The sequence below is a fragment of the Micropterus dolomieu genome, linkage group LG14 (assembly GCF_021292245.1).
Source record: "Micropterus dolomieu isolate WLL.071019.BEF.003 ecotype Adirondacks linkage group LG14, ASM2129224v1, whole genome shotgun sequence".
NCBI classification, from domain to species: domain Eukaryota; kingdom Metazoa; phylum Chordata; class Actinopteri; order Centrarchiformes; family Centrarchidae; genus Micropterus; species Micropterus dolomieu.
The window spans coordinates 13,172,465-13,187,765 of record NC_060163.1 but is presented as its reverse complement, the minus strand read 5'-3'; the positions used below and the strand labels follow the sequence as shown (position 1 = coordinate 13,187,765).

The following is a 15,301-nucleotide window of genomic DNA, read 5'->3' as shown; positions in this document are numbered from 1 at the left end:
TTGAAGGAGGAAGAATAAACCCTATTCATCCCAATCTATCCACTCTCTCCACCCAGGGTCAGAGTCCAACTTACTGCACAGAGCTATCAGGAAACAACAAAAAGCTTCCCACTAAGCCATGCAGAACACATGTCCCAGACTTTTTACATGGGTTAGTGGTCCTGGTCTTGCTTAAATGTTTGTTTCCCACCTATGGCTCCCACAGAATAAGTCACTTTGCTGCAGAAACGAGTCACTGAGGGCTTCGATGGGACACAGCCAATTTAGCATTGTGTTTGTACAATTTTCTCAGCAGTTAACTTCTGCAAAATGAATAACACCAAGTTTTATGAGGAGCTCTCAAGCATCAAGTCTTCGATGAAGTTTACTGGCTCTGTAGAAACATGCAAATCCTCTTTTTAGCTATAAAGAACTCAGCTGTGCAAATGCAAAACCTGGCCTAATCATAGGTTTTCTTAAAAATACAAATATAACATGAGAAAGCCTGTAGGTAGGGGTTGCAAAAACATACTTCATAAAACATTAATACTTGTTGTGGTCTACATGGGGTGTAAAAGGAAAAGGCCAGCACGTGGGTGACAGATACTGTGTGCAAGTGAGAGAGTCCAAGGACAACTACACAGACTGCAAAAAATATTTAGTTCCTTGAAGTCTCACAGTTTTTAGATTTCATTTCATTCCATTTTAAATTCAGGCCTTGAGGGCGCTGTCTTGGTGATTCTAGAGACAAAATGACTTACTTAAAGAATCTATGCGTTTAATGCTGGCACACATGCTACTAGGTCAGCAGGACCCTCAGATTGCAGTGGAACAGGGATGATCACAGACTATACACGCCACTTACTTTAGAGTCATTTTTGTCCCGGAGGCAGTACCTTCTGTTAGCACCTTGACTTCAGTAGACTGTCAGAAAGTTGAGCATACATTTCTCATACATTTCATGGAGCGAATACATTATCTGGACTGGGAAACTGCAGAAAGCAAAGAAATACACTGTTATGCAGTAGTGGAATATAAGTACATTTACTAGCATTCATTTTCTGGTCATTGTACTTTCTTGAATATTTTCATTTTAAGCATTTATTTTACACTTCTAGTCCTCTACATTTCATGGTGAAATTATGTTTTTTTACTGCACTGCATTTATTTGACAGCTGTAGCAACTAGTTATTTAATGCATACATTTTTTTTCTTATAAAACAATTGTGATGAGCCTATAAAATATGATTCATACAGCGTTAAACCAGTGGCTTCTAACCTGTTTGGCTGGTAACCACTTACTCCTAAACTGCAACTGGTTTGGGCCCTTTGTCATGCTTCAGATGATTTTTTGAGGCCCAAAGATGTGAAATTATCCAACATTTTAAAAAAAAGGCAAAGGTTTGATAAATGTCCAAAAAATGAAAACAGACTTCTGTCCCACTCCATTAATCATCTCACTACCCTGCAGATTGGGAACCATTGGACTAAACCTACTTACTTACTAAAGAGTTATTAGCTGGCAATACTAGTACTAGTACTAAAGTTTGCATACTAGTGAGTGTCAGCCCACTAATAAAGTTTTTTTTACATAGTTGTATAACTTTTACAGGAGTAAAAGATCTGAATTCTCCCACCACTAAATTTAAATGAATAAAATGAATGCTGAGCAGTGCACGGAGACAATAGAATACACAACATTACAATGCCAGTGTGCAAAGAACTACACAGGGTCACGTTGACAGCCAAGGGAATACATTCCTAGATGGAGGACCTCTCCAAATGCACACTTATTTAGGCTATTCGTAGTCACTGGTATGTACAGTAGTGGAGACCGGGTATAGTTGTAACACTTTTTGCTTCAGCAACTATTACTCTTAGCAAGAGTTCTCAAACTTTTATACAAAATACCCACATTTGTTCACAACAATTGGCACCAATTTAGTCCTCTACAAGAATATCACAGACATCATGAGTTGATGTCAAATGCATTGTGTTCCCTTGTTACAACCTACCCCAATACCGGGGTGGGTTGTAGTAACACATGCTGGGGTAAGTTGTACCAATAAGACAAAAGAAGCAAAAATAGATGCCACACTATATGATATGCTTCAAAAACAGGTAGTGATATAAAAGAACAATGTTTCTCTCTCACTGTAACAGACTTTGTCTGATGACTCGTGCGCATGAACAGTATGTGTATGTAAATTTATCTATAGAATAAACTTACTTAACAGTATACATAATAAATACTACTAAAATGTACGTAATTAAAGAACATCTCTGTACATCCTTATTTCTAACAAAAAAGTGGTGTGTGTCTGTGTTTGCATATTCTTAATCAGAGTCAGTCAGTGCTTGAAGTGGGCCGACACTCACTGGTATGCAGTACAAGCACTTCTATACTTTACTCTTTGGTGTACTGGGACTTTTTCTTGCACACTGGAATTTCTCACAAGCTGCCCGTACACTTCTCTGCCCTCTCCACCGGCGGAGACGGAGTATTGCGTAAGATTAAGTGCCGATACACATGGCAACATGTGAATGGGAAACAGTGTCACAGTGCTGACAAATGAATCCTGGTAACCCTGGAGTGCAGGCTTGGTGGGCCAAGAGACTGCATAGGGCATTCTGTAACAATATTAAAATCAAGAAAGTCCCTAGTTAAATGTATTGCATTTTTTAAAGAAGTGTTACAACCCAGCCCACCCCTGTCAGCCAGTGTTTAGCTACCTGTTTTAGAATAGTAGTTTGAAATTAGAAAGGAAAAAGTGCATCACGTTGCCTAAGAAACTACATTTCAATCTAAAATAAGTCAAACACTTTTATCTGCAATAGTATAGATGCTAAAAAATATATAGTCTTGGTCAAAAAATTTACTTTCTGACCTAAAAATAATTCTTTTCTCTATATATTCTGAATGTACCCATTCCCAGACTTGAGAACCACCATGGCTGATCAGGGAGGAAGTAGGTAAAAATTGAAATGATCATCTAACTCCTATCTTATCTCTAATTGGTAGAATCGGTGTTGTTACAACTCTCCCCATGTTACAACTATACCTGGTCTCCCCTATTGAAGAAGAGAATCACATTTACAGGTCAAAAAGTCAAGTGTCAAGTAGGGGGTGGAAAAGACAAGAGAGTCCCATTCCTTATCAACAAAGAAGACTTTTATTTGTTCCATTTTGTTTTTCTTTTTTTTGGTCAGATATTAGATGTGAGGTGGAGGAAAGTGCATTCAGTAGGAGAGGTGATGGTGCACAGGGCAGCAGGCAGGGGGCAGCAGATGAGCGAGGGAAGAGGAGGGATGTGGTTATCGGTAAGGAAGAAGGAAGTGAACAATGAAATGATTAACAGAGCAAACATCTGTTTTTATGCTGATTCCTCAGGAAATATTCAACTTATTAAAACAGATACCAATGGAATGATTTAGCAAGGTTATCAGTAGGCAAAGTACTTTCAGCTTTGAATAGTGTGATTTTTTGATCAATTTAAATTACATTTTGTTCAAGTGGGCAGTTGTTTTAGCTTTTTAAAAGTATATGTAAATTGTAATAATTGGGACACCATTTTATTAATTATAGTGGTTAATAAACATTACAACATCTGAGAATATAAACATTTTTGGCCAATAACAATTACAATATGCACTATGTACTATGCACTATACTAGGAGAGTATCTCTTCCATGATTTCAGGAATCTTTTTGCCACCCAAACCTATAACAACCTCTCCATGTGTTAGGTCCTCTGTATTCCCCCACCCCCCTCAAAGGCTGTCAGCAAAGCTAAATTTACCCATCGTCTCACACACACATTCATGCAGCAAACGTCCAGCATTTACACACACACACAGACACCGGTCGTTTTACAAAAGGATTGAGCATAATCTAGCTCTCTCTCACACACACACAGTGATTCAGTTTATGATGGCAAAAACAACACAATGTCAAGTCAAGGCAATGTGTACACGTCGTACTGGTCATTGTTCGCATTCTCACACAGAAATACAGAGGCGTGGGCAGAATTTCAAACAAAAATGTGTGTAACTGTACACACACCCCATAAAGTGCACGCATGGAAGGGAAACTTGGAGGGATGAAGACATACAGGGTATGAATTCAAGAGGTTTGGCGCAAACGCTGAGAGGAAGGAAGGTGTTTTACACAGAAGAAACATGCACATTGACAATGCAATGTGTAAGGCAGACATGGAGGGAAATGGGAGTGTGGGGCAGTTATCTGTAAAGCAACTGATTATGTGTGTCATTATGGAGAATACTACAGCAAGAAATGCAACCAAATCCAAATAATGGGAGTCAAATGAACACCTAAACACTCACACACACACACCACCTGACCCCAAAATTTATTAAATCTCTTGCTGTAAAAAAAAAAAAAAAGCCCCACTGATTGCAGCTTCCTGTTGCAGCTTATTTTTCCTACTTTCCCGTGTTCTCCTTTTCCTCACAGTAAAAGGCAATCCAGGTGAATAAAAATAATATTTCTCATCAATAATATGCTCATCAGACATATCCCATCCAAATTCAAAATCAAGGAATCAAAAGCCAAAACAGAACAAAGCACAAACTGGTCGTCAACAACAACAACAACAGAATTAAAAACAACTAAGGCAGCTGATGAAAATTACATATGAAATTATAACTGAAGAGAATAAGAAACAAAAGCAGCAGTGGAACAACAGAGGCACAAAAATAAAGGTGTAATGGAGAGAAAAAAAAACAAAAAAACAAACACAGTCAGCTAGAATAGCCTCCAAACATAAACCCTCTCTCTCTCTAGAACAATCCTCTGGCAGCCCCCTCCCTCCCATTCACAAGGGGGGACCGCTCTGCGTCCGCCAGTCCGCTTTTGGCACAGCTGGATCCTGACACATGCTGTACCAACAGAGTAGGTTATGATGGCCTGGCAAGCGATTTGGTGCCATCTATTGTCAGCTAAGCCAAACTGCAGAGCCAAGCGTGTTGGGTCTTCCAAGAGGCTGGTGATCTTGAGTGAAGTCAAATCATGGGTTCGGGGGAGCTATTACAGAAGCGCCCGAAGACTCGAAAGAAACAGGATACGTGTCCCAATTGGGAGTCCCAAAAAAACCTGGGTCTGCTGTGGTAGAATTCAAAAACCTTTTCCTTCATCTTGTTTTGCAATTATAAGAAATGGCAAAAGAACTGTAGAGCACACGTGAGTACAAGGCAAAGATAAGTAGAGCAAGCGTCAATCGCAATCATTTTAAAGAAGAAAGAAATTACCACAAAATTAAAAAAAATTAAATAAAAAATTAAAAACAAGAAAGATGTAAACAAAGTCTACTTTGATGGAAGTCATAGTGGTGTCATGCATGTCATCTGGGAGGCTGAGCTACTTCCGTGTTCGGGTGTCCAACTGCTCTGATTGGAGAGGTGTGAGGGTGCAGGCGTGGTGAAGAGGCGATGAGGTCCTCCTACTCGAGTTTGACGCCCATCTTCTCTGTGTTTAGTAAGTAGAGGCTGTCGTCTATCAGGAAACTGGAAGGAGAATGAAGTAAGAATAATTAATCAGGTACCTCTATTATTAATATTCCTTTTAATTCTCTCCTTCTACACACAACTAAATGCAACATTTTCTCTCAAAAACACAACACTTTCTTTCTTCCAGACACTGCCTGAAATGCTTCCGACACTGTGAAACGAAGGCAGAGCGGGTGAGTGGACAAACCTGTAGAAAAGGAAGTGCACCGGTATGGTGCTGAGATGCCACACAGCATGGGCATCTAGGATCCAGAGCATTGGGGGGAAGTCCAGCAGCTCCAGCAGGGCCAGACCGTGAAGCAGCAGCACCACCAGGCTGCACTTCCGACAGTATGGCAAGGTCCGTCGGTTCTGCCAACACCAGCACAGCCACCACAGGAGGTTCACCATGCCTTTAAAGACAGAAGACATTCAAAAGATAAGATGAGAAACATCCCATCTGAAGCACAAGGCATCAGATAAGTGTCATCTTAAATCAGTATTTAAGTAGTGAACAAGGAGATTAGATCTATATTCTAAGTTGTGCAGACTGAATAACTTTTTAGAAAAAGTATTAGTATTAGGTAAGTAGATACATATTGTAAAAACAAGTACAATGCAGCAATAGAAGAGTACTTAAAATAACACAAGTAATGCAAATAAGCTATTATGACCAACCAAATATGAGCTTTAATGTGACTTTTGTGCATTTGTTTTACCGATGGTGGCGTTAGCAGCCATGTTGTAGCCGTAGTCGAAACTGACAAAGGTCAAGTATGACACGTGCGAGGTAAAGGCCAAGATGAGCAGGACTCCCACCATGCTTGACACCCCAGGTCGCTTCAGACCCAGTGTTCTGACGCAGGCAGTGGGAACAGGAATAATTAACAGAAAGTGTTACAGCAGATATACTCCATTAACCACAATATAGGAGTCCCAGAAGATTCTTATCTTAAATATCAAAACTTAATTCAGGAAATATTAGACGGAAATGTTAACCAGGGTCAATGATTTATAGAGTTGAATGTGCTTTCAGATTTCCTGCGACCATATTTCCATCTCGTTTCGTGGGACACATGAAAACATTTGTAAGTCACGTAGAATACTTGTTTTAGAGCTTACCTCACGCAGCATAGGTAGATTGAGTAAAGAATGACTGCTGTTGCACAGAAATAGTCCATTTTCTGAAGGAGAATGACACAGAGAGAGAAAACAAAAAAACAGAAGTCAACATCAAGATCAAAAGACAGACTTTTTTCCTGCTGTATGTTACAGGAAATATGCTGCACGCAGCAGGAGGTCAGTAATGGCATTAGATGTTACTGATTAGCTAATCTCATTAGCCAGAAAAATCCTCATCTCACTAGGTGGCCACTTTTTTTTTTTTAATGAACACTGAATCAACTGACTGCCTGTAATGTGAAAAGGCTGCTTTAAGCTGTGCTCAGCTCATTGTTGGTACGCTGGTCTGCACACTGAGTCCCACAAGCTCTTACCAACCCTCCATATAAACAGTGATCCACTGCTGCCCACGCGGGAGCTGACTGAACAGATATCTTTCTCGGGAGAAAGTGGATCAAACAGAGTCTGAAAGGCTTAATTTTACATCAATCAGGTAAAGAGAAACAAGACTCTGAAAGGATGCTCATGCTGCTGTTTCTATTGGTCAGTCACAAAAACTGACAATGATTCTTTATTTTGTGCCATCAAGTGGACAAAAATGGCTTGGTCATCAACCATTACCTCAGTGAGATAGGTGTCCCGGGTGTGAAACACTGTAGACCAGAACCAGGCATTAAGAGATACCTAAAGAAACACACAGGATTTTGTTTAATACACATGGTAAATTTTGTCCTGACACTAACGCTAAGACATCGCAGTATTTGTGTTAAGTTTCATTTTCTCCGTCTCACTCAAGACGCAGCGTTAAGACTCACCAGAGAGAAGGCGTTGATGGTGTGGTACATGGGGCTCTGGCGTGGCACCGTGCTCCGATAGCGCAGCAGCATGAGAAGGCAAGCCAGGCCGTTAAGCAGAGAGGCCAGGGCGGAAGCTGGCTCCTCAAAACACAGGAAGCGCGCGAATGGCCACTAAGAGAAACAAAATATATCACACTCAGATCGGTTTAAAGCAAAACCAATCCTGGAGCAAGTTTTGTTCTGATATAATCTACTGATTTAAGTAACCAGAATTTAAAGCTATTGAGGAGGACAGAACCCAGCATCCTCTCAGAATAAGTTTAGCTAAGATTTTGTGATAAAGCTGGGTGGGATACACACGCAGGCCCCTATAAGAAGCACAAACCTTGCCGTGGAACTGTGGGATCCTGTACCCCTCGGCCTGGTAAAGCCCCACCGTGGTCCACATGCACTGATAGCGACAGTCATCACGACATGTCCAACCTGGAGCACAGGAAAAAAGAAAGAGGCGCTGACACAGAAACACAAGGTCACGTTTAGGCCTTACATCTTTTGATTAACTAATAACTGAAAGGTCAAATGACAGAGAATCAATCGGTTGTTCCGGTGAGGAACTGCTGGGTTTTCTTTTTTTGTTTCAATTTAAATGGAAATTCTACTACTGTTGTTGGTTGAACAAAACAAGACATTTGAAGATTTCCTTTACGTTGTCTGGGAAATTATGATGTTTTTTTCTCACTATTTTTTTGACCTTCAATTATTTAAGAAAATGATCAGCAGATTAATGAATGATAAAAATAATGGTTAGGGGAAGTCCTGTTTGCAGCTGCAGAAAAAGGGGACACTACTTCTTAGTTTCTCTATTCTGGATGAATTCCACTGTATCAATTGCTATAACTTTTCAAAATGTTTAATTTTCTGATTTGACGCCAATTTTGTTTGTGGTTTTAAATCTCACACAGACACACACTATACAACTGTTAATGATGGGCCGAGGGTGGAGTTACAATAGGCCCTTTGTGACACCTTGCTCTTCCAGAATAACTGGCTTTCAACATTTCAGTTAATGAAACGGTGTCACATGTTTCATGAAACGTCAAAGATGAAAAAATATAACCGCGCTAAAAGTCACGCTGCAGCCATGACATACAGAGCAGCATCAGCAGAGAGCAGATACATGGATGAGTAAATACACAGTAAATGTTTGCTGTTAGCAATTACAGTCAATGGGCGCTTTTATATGGACATCCAGTTGTGAAGTCCGGCGGGTATACTGTTGATAAATGTAGCTACAGACTACTAGCAAGCTAAGTTAGCTTAACTTACCTACCACCTAATAGAAGCTCACCTGTCAGCGCCATGTACTGCGGCTGGGCAGACTGGAAGCCACGTAGCCGAGCTCCGGTGCAGTTGGTGCGGACACACTGCTTCACACAGTCACGGTAAACCGGCTCCTTGTCGCCTTGAGAGGACCGTACTGTGGTCACCGACATCAGGACCAAGAAGACGGTCGCCACAGCGGGGAGTCTGACAGATGTGCAGCGGGTTTCCGCTGAGGCCATGGTGGTGGGTCTCGGCCCGTCAGAACTCACAAAGGCACGGCGGGACGACGGCGGCATCGACGGCCCACATTACCAGACAGCCATCCCCAGTTTGTGGTGGCAAAGCGGGCCTGAAATGTTTTACAGTTACAGTACTTGTGTGTGTTGCTGTTCCCTTGCCCTCTGATCGGGGTCAAGTTTGACACTCACTCACTCGTTTCCGGCCACTATTATAAGTAAAACACTCGCTGGTGGACGTTTCTGGAATATTTTGTTTTGAGGAGTGATAAGACGAAGAGTTACAGCTAAAGTATCACCTGTGTTTGATCTGATTTCCCAACTTAACTTCGAGAAATAATTCTTGTTTTGTTAGGTTACTCTTTTGTTGCATTCTTTACCGGTATTGAAAAGCGACATATTGGCAGCATTTGCTTTGAAGGCAGAACATTTGGTTGCAGTCAGCTTTATTTCCTGTTTTGGGTGACAACGTCACCATGTCACGTGTTTCACTGATCTATTGATTTTTTACATCGTGTATAAATATATTTCATGATAGCTCGATATAATATTCATTTTTGTTTATTGTTGTATAGGTTTTATTAATCATAAAACAATAAACATCATTAAAAGCATTCATGTAAGTTAAGAGTTAATGTTTAGGAGGACTTAAACTCCCGAAAATCCTGTGTGATAGTCTACACGTGCTGATACACAATTGGTATGATACCACATCAAATGTATAAACTTTGTCAGACAAGCAGCTGTTTTTTTAAATGCCTCCTTCCTACTGGACTTGGACTCTACAGTGGCGTTTTGACAGGTGTCTTCCCTGTTGTGGAAAATGTCTCTTGCTTTTAATATGCAAGTCTTTTCTCAGTGTCTAACTCATCACACCGCACTCATTAATCGCCAGTGAATTTCCACAGCCTATCAAAATCAGGGTTCACTAAATGGTAAAGGGGAAAAGGTATTAAGTGGTGACTATTGACAGATGTCAAACAAACATACAGTGACATTGTTTTTCTGTATTGTTTAATGGCAGCAGATTGCTAGTGAATGAAACACATTTATTTATTGAATAGGTTCTAATTTCTGGATATATTTCAAGGCTAGCTGTATACATGGAAATGAACAAAATGACGAAGAAGAATTGAAATAAGTAACCTCCCCACAACTGGTGTTATTTCAAGAAGCACATTTAACATGATACATATTTGACATATTTAATATATTTAAGACATTGCGGTTATGAAGAGACTTTAAAGGTCAGTAGTTTAATTACCCCATCCAAACCTTGATAATGGGTCACTATTTGCATATTACAGTCAATGTGCAGTCAGCACTCTAAAGGGCTGTCCCATGGTGCTATCAACTCACACCCCCACTTAAACCAACAGACACAGTGACATACGAAAGAAAGTGGATTTTATTTATACTTTTTTATTTGTTACAGTCACAACAACAGGAGAGAAACAGTGCTGAGAGGGAGGAAGAAGAGTCAAAAACAAAGAAGTTTTACTTTTGTTTATTTCATCTCTGCCTCCCACTCACCATCTTTCACCATCTCTTTCTCTGTTTACAAGATTTAAAGAAAAGAAAATCATGCTTTCCTGTTTTTCACTGCAACTTTTCCATTTGTACCTGTCGATTAGAGAGGAAGAAAAAGAGAGGGGTAGGCAAACTATTATAGTACAGTACTCCCACTCTTTTACTGTGCACTCCTCCCCAATGCAAACAAAGGGACAAATCCATTAAACACTCTGTGTCAGGTTGAGACTCACAGACCACTTGGGTCAGTCTACGTACTTGTTTCAAGCAAGCGACTGTGCTTGCACCACAGCACCCAAGAGCCATTTTAGACACACCGCTGTATACGCTGGACTGCATTTGCATACACACTGTATGTAGGTATGATACATGCACTGTTGGCCTCAACACAGGAGGACAGAATGAGTTATGGGAGGAAAAGGAGGAGGAACAAGACGCAGGGACAGAGATAGGGAGAGTGTTTCAGTGCCACAAGATTATTTTTTATTGAAAATAATCCCATGTTCCCCTGTTGGTACTCACACACAAACACCCCCACAGCCTTCAGTCCTCTCACTGAGTATCTCTATAAAGGAAACAAGTCTTTTCGTAGTGAGCTGGCAAGCGGAAAGAGCGGGCCGGGGCGCGAATGTGTGCAAGGAGGCCATGGCGTTGGACAAGGGGGAGTGAGTAGATGTAGGTGCAGCGAATATGGGTTTGAATGGAGGTAGAGATCTTGAAAGAGGGGGATTTACTCCTCCTTCTCCTCTCCGTGTGTGATGACGTAGCAGATGTTCTTGTAGTCCACATTGCCAGCCACATCAGGGGGGAAAGCAGCCCACAGGTTGGTCATCTGCAGAGAAGGGATTAAAGAAATTGCTTACAATCCTGAACAACTAATGACTAGAGTGGGAATACGAGTGAGAGACAAAGACGGATCAGCTCACCTCCTCCGCGGTGAACCTGTCGCACTGGGTGGTCAGGAGCTCTTCAAGGCTAGAGAGGGCAAATGGAGAAAAATTAATATCAGATGGTCTATCTTGATTCAAGATTGTGCCATAAAGAGCTCAGACTGTTAAAAGCCCTTACAATTCCTTCTTGATGGCGCCAGTGCCCTCGGGGTCCAGGACCTTGAAAGCGCTCACGATAACGTCCTCGGGATCAGCACCTAAGAGTAAAAGCAGCCAATTAGTCTCAATTATAAAAGATAAAAAGTTCCTGAATTATATTAAGCGTGTAATGTGAATTATTGTAGGCAAGCAAGAAGATAAATGCACTCCTTGCAGTGCTACATATCTATGAAATAAGAGAAAAGGCGACAAGCAAGGGAAGCTTGAACTGTGTGAGTGGCAACGCACCCTTCAGCTTCTCGCCGAACATGGTCAGGAAGACAGTGAAGTTGATGGGGCCGCTGGCCTCCTTCACCATGGCCTCGAGCTCCTCATTCTTCACATTCAGTTGGCCCATGGTGGCCAGCACGTCCCTGAGGTCATCCTTGCTGATGATGCCATCTCTGTTCTGGTCAATGATTGTGAAAGCCTGCCAGGGAGGATAAGAGAGGAGACAGTAAACACAAGAAATGGTCAGTTATCTTTGATGTGTTGCCACCTCCTCAGATGACATTCATAAGCCCTCCACACGTTATAAACAAAAATACAACCAAATTAAAACAGTGAAAACTGAGACCCTCACAATTCTCACAAGTCCTTGTCATGAGACTTGCTTATGACAATTATCTGAGCGAGGTAGTCTGCCAACATAAACGTGTAAATGTGGAGCCGTTCTCCACCTCTCTTTCTACATAGCTGGGCGTAGCACCCCGGTGAAACCAAAGATGGCATTGCGGACCTTTTCAGGCTTGGCAGCTGGTCGGCCACTTGTCTTTCTAAGGTGTTAAAATGGTCTCGGAATGTGAGACAAGCCCCTTGACATTTGGGGAAAAGGTATTGATTACAGCTGTCACCCACCCCTCCCCCCCTTTTGCCGTGTAACTAAATCTTCTGACCCTGTCCTCAATGTTCTTTCACCTTTTGAAGCCTCTAAAGGGTACATCTATGCCACTGTCATCATTGTATTCTCTTTTCCTTCAACCTGTATACTGAGGAAAAGACCCAGAAAGAGTGACGATTTTTGCAATCTAATGGCAACGATGTTCCCCTTTCTCTTCACTAAACGTAGACTCAACTTTAGGTCCAGGGACCTCAAATGTTTTCTTGTTCTTTCTTCCTTGAGCCCCACTTTCCTGCTTTGATTAATGTCACTGTCCACCAGCTGTTGGGCAGCATTCCAGTGAGGTCACAGAGCAAGTGTTTGAGTCTGAGGAGGATCACTGAGCTAACCCACGGGAGAGGTAGCTGCTGTCATCGGAAAACTCAGATTTACTGTCCTGCCGTGTTGATGAGGACTTTTCTCCTGTCATGCAGCCAAACCAATCATGTCTGTATCTTTTGAAAAGCTTCCCCGAGTCACCTCCAAGGTCAGATGATGCATGGAGTTGTCAGTTAGATCACCCACAGAATCTAGTTTTCTCACCTAGACTAGAGAGACCGAAATTTATACAGCTAGACAACTTTGACAACAGCTTTGAAGTATGCAAGATGTGATGGAGAAAACTTTACCTCTTTGTACTCCTGGATCTGGCTCTGCTCAAACATGGAGAACACATTGGAGGATCCACCCTCACCCTGCTGCTGCCTCCTCTTGGCCTTCTTGGGTGCCTGTGAAGTGATGATGAAAGGTAAAATAAATTTTCAAGCATACAAAACCAGACTTAATGTAAGATGTAGTGATCCTGGCTTACTTAAAGTGAAAAATACAAAGACTGTCAAGTAGAGGTCAGAAACAAGAGGACACACGGGAGTCAGGAGTCCTAAATTATGCTTGTTTCCGTATCTTCTACATCCATATTATGGCTAAGAGAAGCTCCATTAAGTCTCAGTAAATCACTATATCAAGTAGTTCTTGCCAAATTGCAAACTGAAAATCATTTTCAGCACAAAGTTTTTTTTCCCTAGAAAAGAAGTCTGTCCATTTTGAATCAGTCAATTTAGATTGCAATTGCTTTGGGGACTACAAAACATTTAGTATTTCAGTATTTCATCATGGTTAAGGTTTGAGACGTTTGCCAAACTTAAGCTCAAGCCAGGAGATAAAAGTTAAGACCGGATCCAAATCCACAGAGGCTCAGCTCAGGAGACCTCTGCAATTTTGCTTCACGGGCTGTCGGTAATCCAGATAGCAAATGTATCAGGGATGCTTTCATCTCATCAGTTTAGTGCGGAGAATTTCCTAAATCCCTAGACACCCCTCTTCCAAGGAACATGGCCACACTCACCATCTCTCAAGTTTGTGGGGTTGTTGGTGGTCAAGAAGAGAAGCCTACGCCAAAGCCAATGTGACTGACATATAAGCATTGGCCCCTTGGGGCCTTATATACTAGCCCATGGGGGGCTAACTTTAGCCACACCATCAGGTTTGGCAGGAAAACAGAGCTGAGGGAAAGTAAGAGAAAGAGGGAGGAGCGAGGAGGTGGCAGGGCGGATCGGCTTACCGATGCTCCAAAATAGGCCCCAGGAGTCTTGGAATGAGGTGAATTCAATGCCAACACACAAGCCTGACTTTGGTGTCATCTGTGCACTAATATGGCCAAACTGACTGGAAAAATGCTGCTGGACAACTGAACTGCCCCCATACCCTTCTTGTACTTCTTGACATACTAAGAGTCTTTGTTGTGGCTATTTTTGTTTCTTTAATTTCCACCATGAGAGAACAAAACCCAGTGTATAATAGCAGGCTATCGCTGCTTTAGTCCCTTGATACACACACACACATTGGATTAACAGTAATTACCAGCTTTGAGCTGCTCAAGTTGCACGTATTTGCGATCAACATATCCTGAAGTCATCACCTGTCTAAATGATACGTTTGGTCTGAAGTTAGTGCCCACTACTAGATCAGTAGTCACCAGCAGTGTTGAAACAAATCAAATCAAACATTCATGAAACTTGAAAACAGTCCAGCTCCAGTAATGACACACGACTACTAGGCCTCTAGAAACAGTGACCTTGCATCAATGAGAAATGTAAGTGGCCCTTTAATATTGAAACAGGTAGTCAGAAATATGTTAAATGCTATGCTTAATGAAATCACTTTATTCAGAAAAAAAACAGACCCTATATAATGTTATATTATAATATTATATACATATATTCTACATATTCTACACATTCTACATATATAACTTCTAATTGCAGCAAGTTGGTTTCTTTTTTTTATGTTGGTTTATTGTTTTGTGCACTGGTCGCTACTTTTCGAATCTCTTTCTGTGATAATAAGACCCATCTGTGATGGGAAACAGCAAATGATCAGACTAAAGGAGCAGCTTTCCTACTATGGATGCACTAATTTGGGTTGTTCCCGGAGGTTCCCAGTATAGTTGCTTTAGAATAGGAGGACAGTGGCCCACCCACTAAACTCCTTATATGAGCTCCATAGGCTGCCATCAATCACATCACTGTACAGCTATGGTATGTACTGGAATCCAGCACCAGCGTGAACTGATACGTCGTTCATTTGTAGACCTTGTATTTCACATGTCAAAATATTACATAACATTTCTAACTTGACCAAATGTGTCTGTGGCTTTCTCTTTATATTCTGGGAGTTGATTTTTTTTTATCTGACCCTAGATCCTGCCACTGATAATTCAAAATCAGAGGGAACTAAAAGCAAGCAAAGATGAAAATCCCATGTGAAGACCGTCATAAGCAGCCCCTTCAAGTGTGGGCTTGAAGGTGAAAAATAGAGGCATAGGGAGAAAGAGACCAAGCTC

General features: G+C 41.4%; 2 protein-coding genes across 2 annotated transcripts; both read right to left on the bottom strand.

Moving 5' to 3' along the window:
• Positions 1–3,129: 3,129 nt before the first annotated feature.
• Positions 3,130–9,391, bottom strand: pgap3 (post-GPI attachment to proteins phospholipase 3). Its single transcript, XM_046069578.1, has 8 exons — positions 8,751–9,391; positions 7,788–7,885; positions 7,421–7,573; positions 7,227–7,289; positions 6,606–6,667; positions 6,203–6,339; positions 5,692–5,896; positions 3,130–5,501 (listed from the first exon to the last, which is right to left on the bottom strand). The coding sequence occupies exons 1-8, from the start codon at positions 9,019–9,021 to the stop codon at positions 5,438–5,440; spliced, it is 1,053 nt and encodes a 350-aa protein (XP_045925534.1). The 5' UTR covers positions 9,022–9,391; the 3' UTR covers positions 3,130–5,437.
• Positions 9,392–10,491: 1,100 nt separating this feature from the next.
• On the bottom strand, positions 10,492–13,858 carry mylpfb (myosin light chain, phosphorylatable, fast skeletal muscle b). The gene is made up of 6 exons (XM_046068789.1): positions 13,805–13,858; positions 13,089–13,187; positions 11,829–12,009; positions 11,560–11,638; positions 11,418–11,466; positions 10,492–11,323 (listed from the first exon to the last, which is right to left on the bottom strand). The coding sequence occupies exons 1-6, from the start codon at positions 13,805–13,807 to the stop codon at positions 11,222–11,224; spliced, it is 513 nt and encodes a 170-aa protein (XP_045924745.1). The 5' UTR covers positions 13,808–13,858; the 3' UTR covers positions 10,492–11,221.
• Positions 13,859–15,301: the final 1,443 nt, after the last annotated feature.

Bases quoted from the DNA above. Each gene is read 5' to 3' on its own strand.
- pgap3 (XM_046069578.1), bottom strand. From the start codon at position 9,021: ATGCCGCCGTCGTCCCGCCGTGCCTTTGTGAGTTCTGACGGGCCGAGA. The intron at 7,886-8,750 runs GTGAGCTTCTAT...CCTGTGCTCCAG, and splicing joins GCAGTACATGGCGCTGACAG to GTTGGACATGTCGTGATGAC. The intron at 6,668-7,226 runs GTAATGGTTGAT...ATTCTCCTTCAG, and splicing joins GGGACACCTATCTCACTGAG to AAAATGGACTATTTCTGTGC.
- mylpfb (XM_046068789.1), bottom strand. The intron at 12,010-13,088 runs GTAAAGTTTTCT...CCTCCCTGGCAG, and splicing joins AGATCCAGGAGTACAAAGAG to GCTTTCACAATCATTGACCA. The intron at 11,639-11,828 runs GTGCGTTGCCAC...TTTTACTCTTAG, and splicing joins GTTCGGCGAGAAGCTGAAGG to GTGCTGATCCCGAGGACGTT.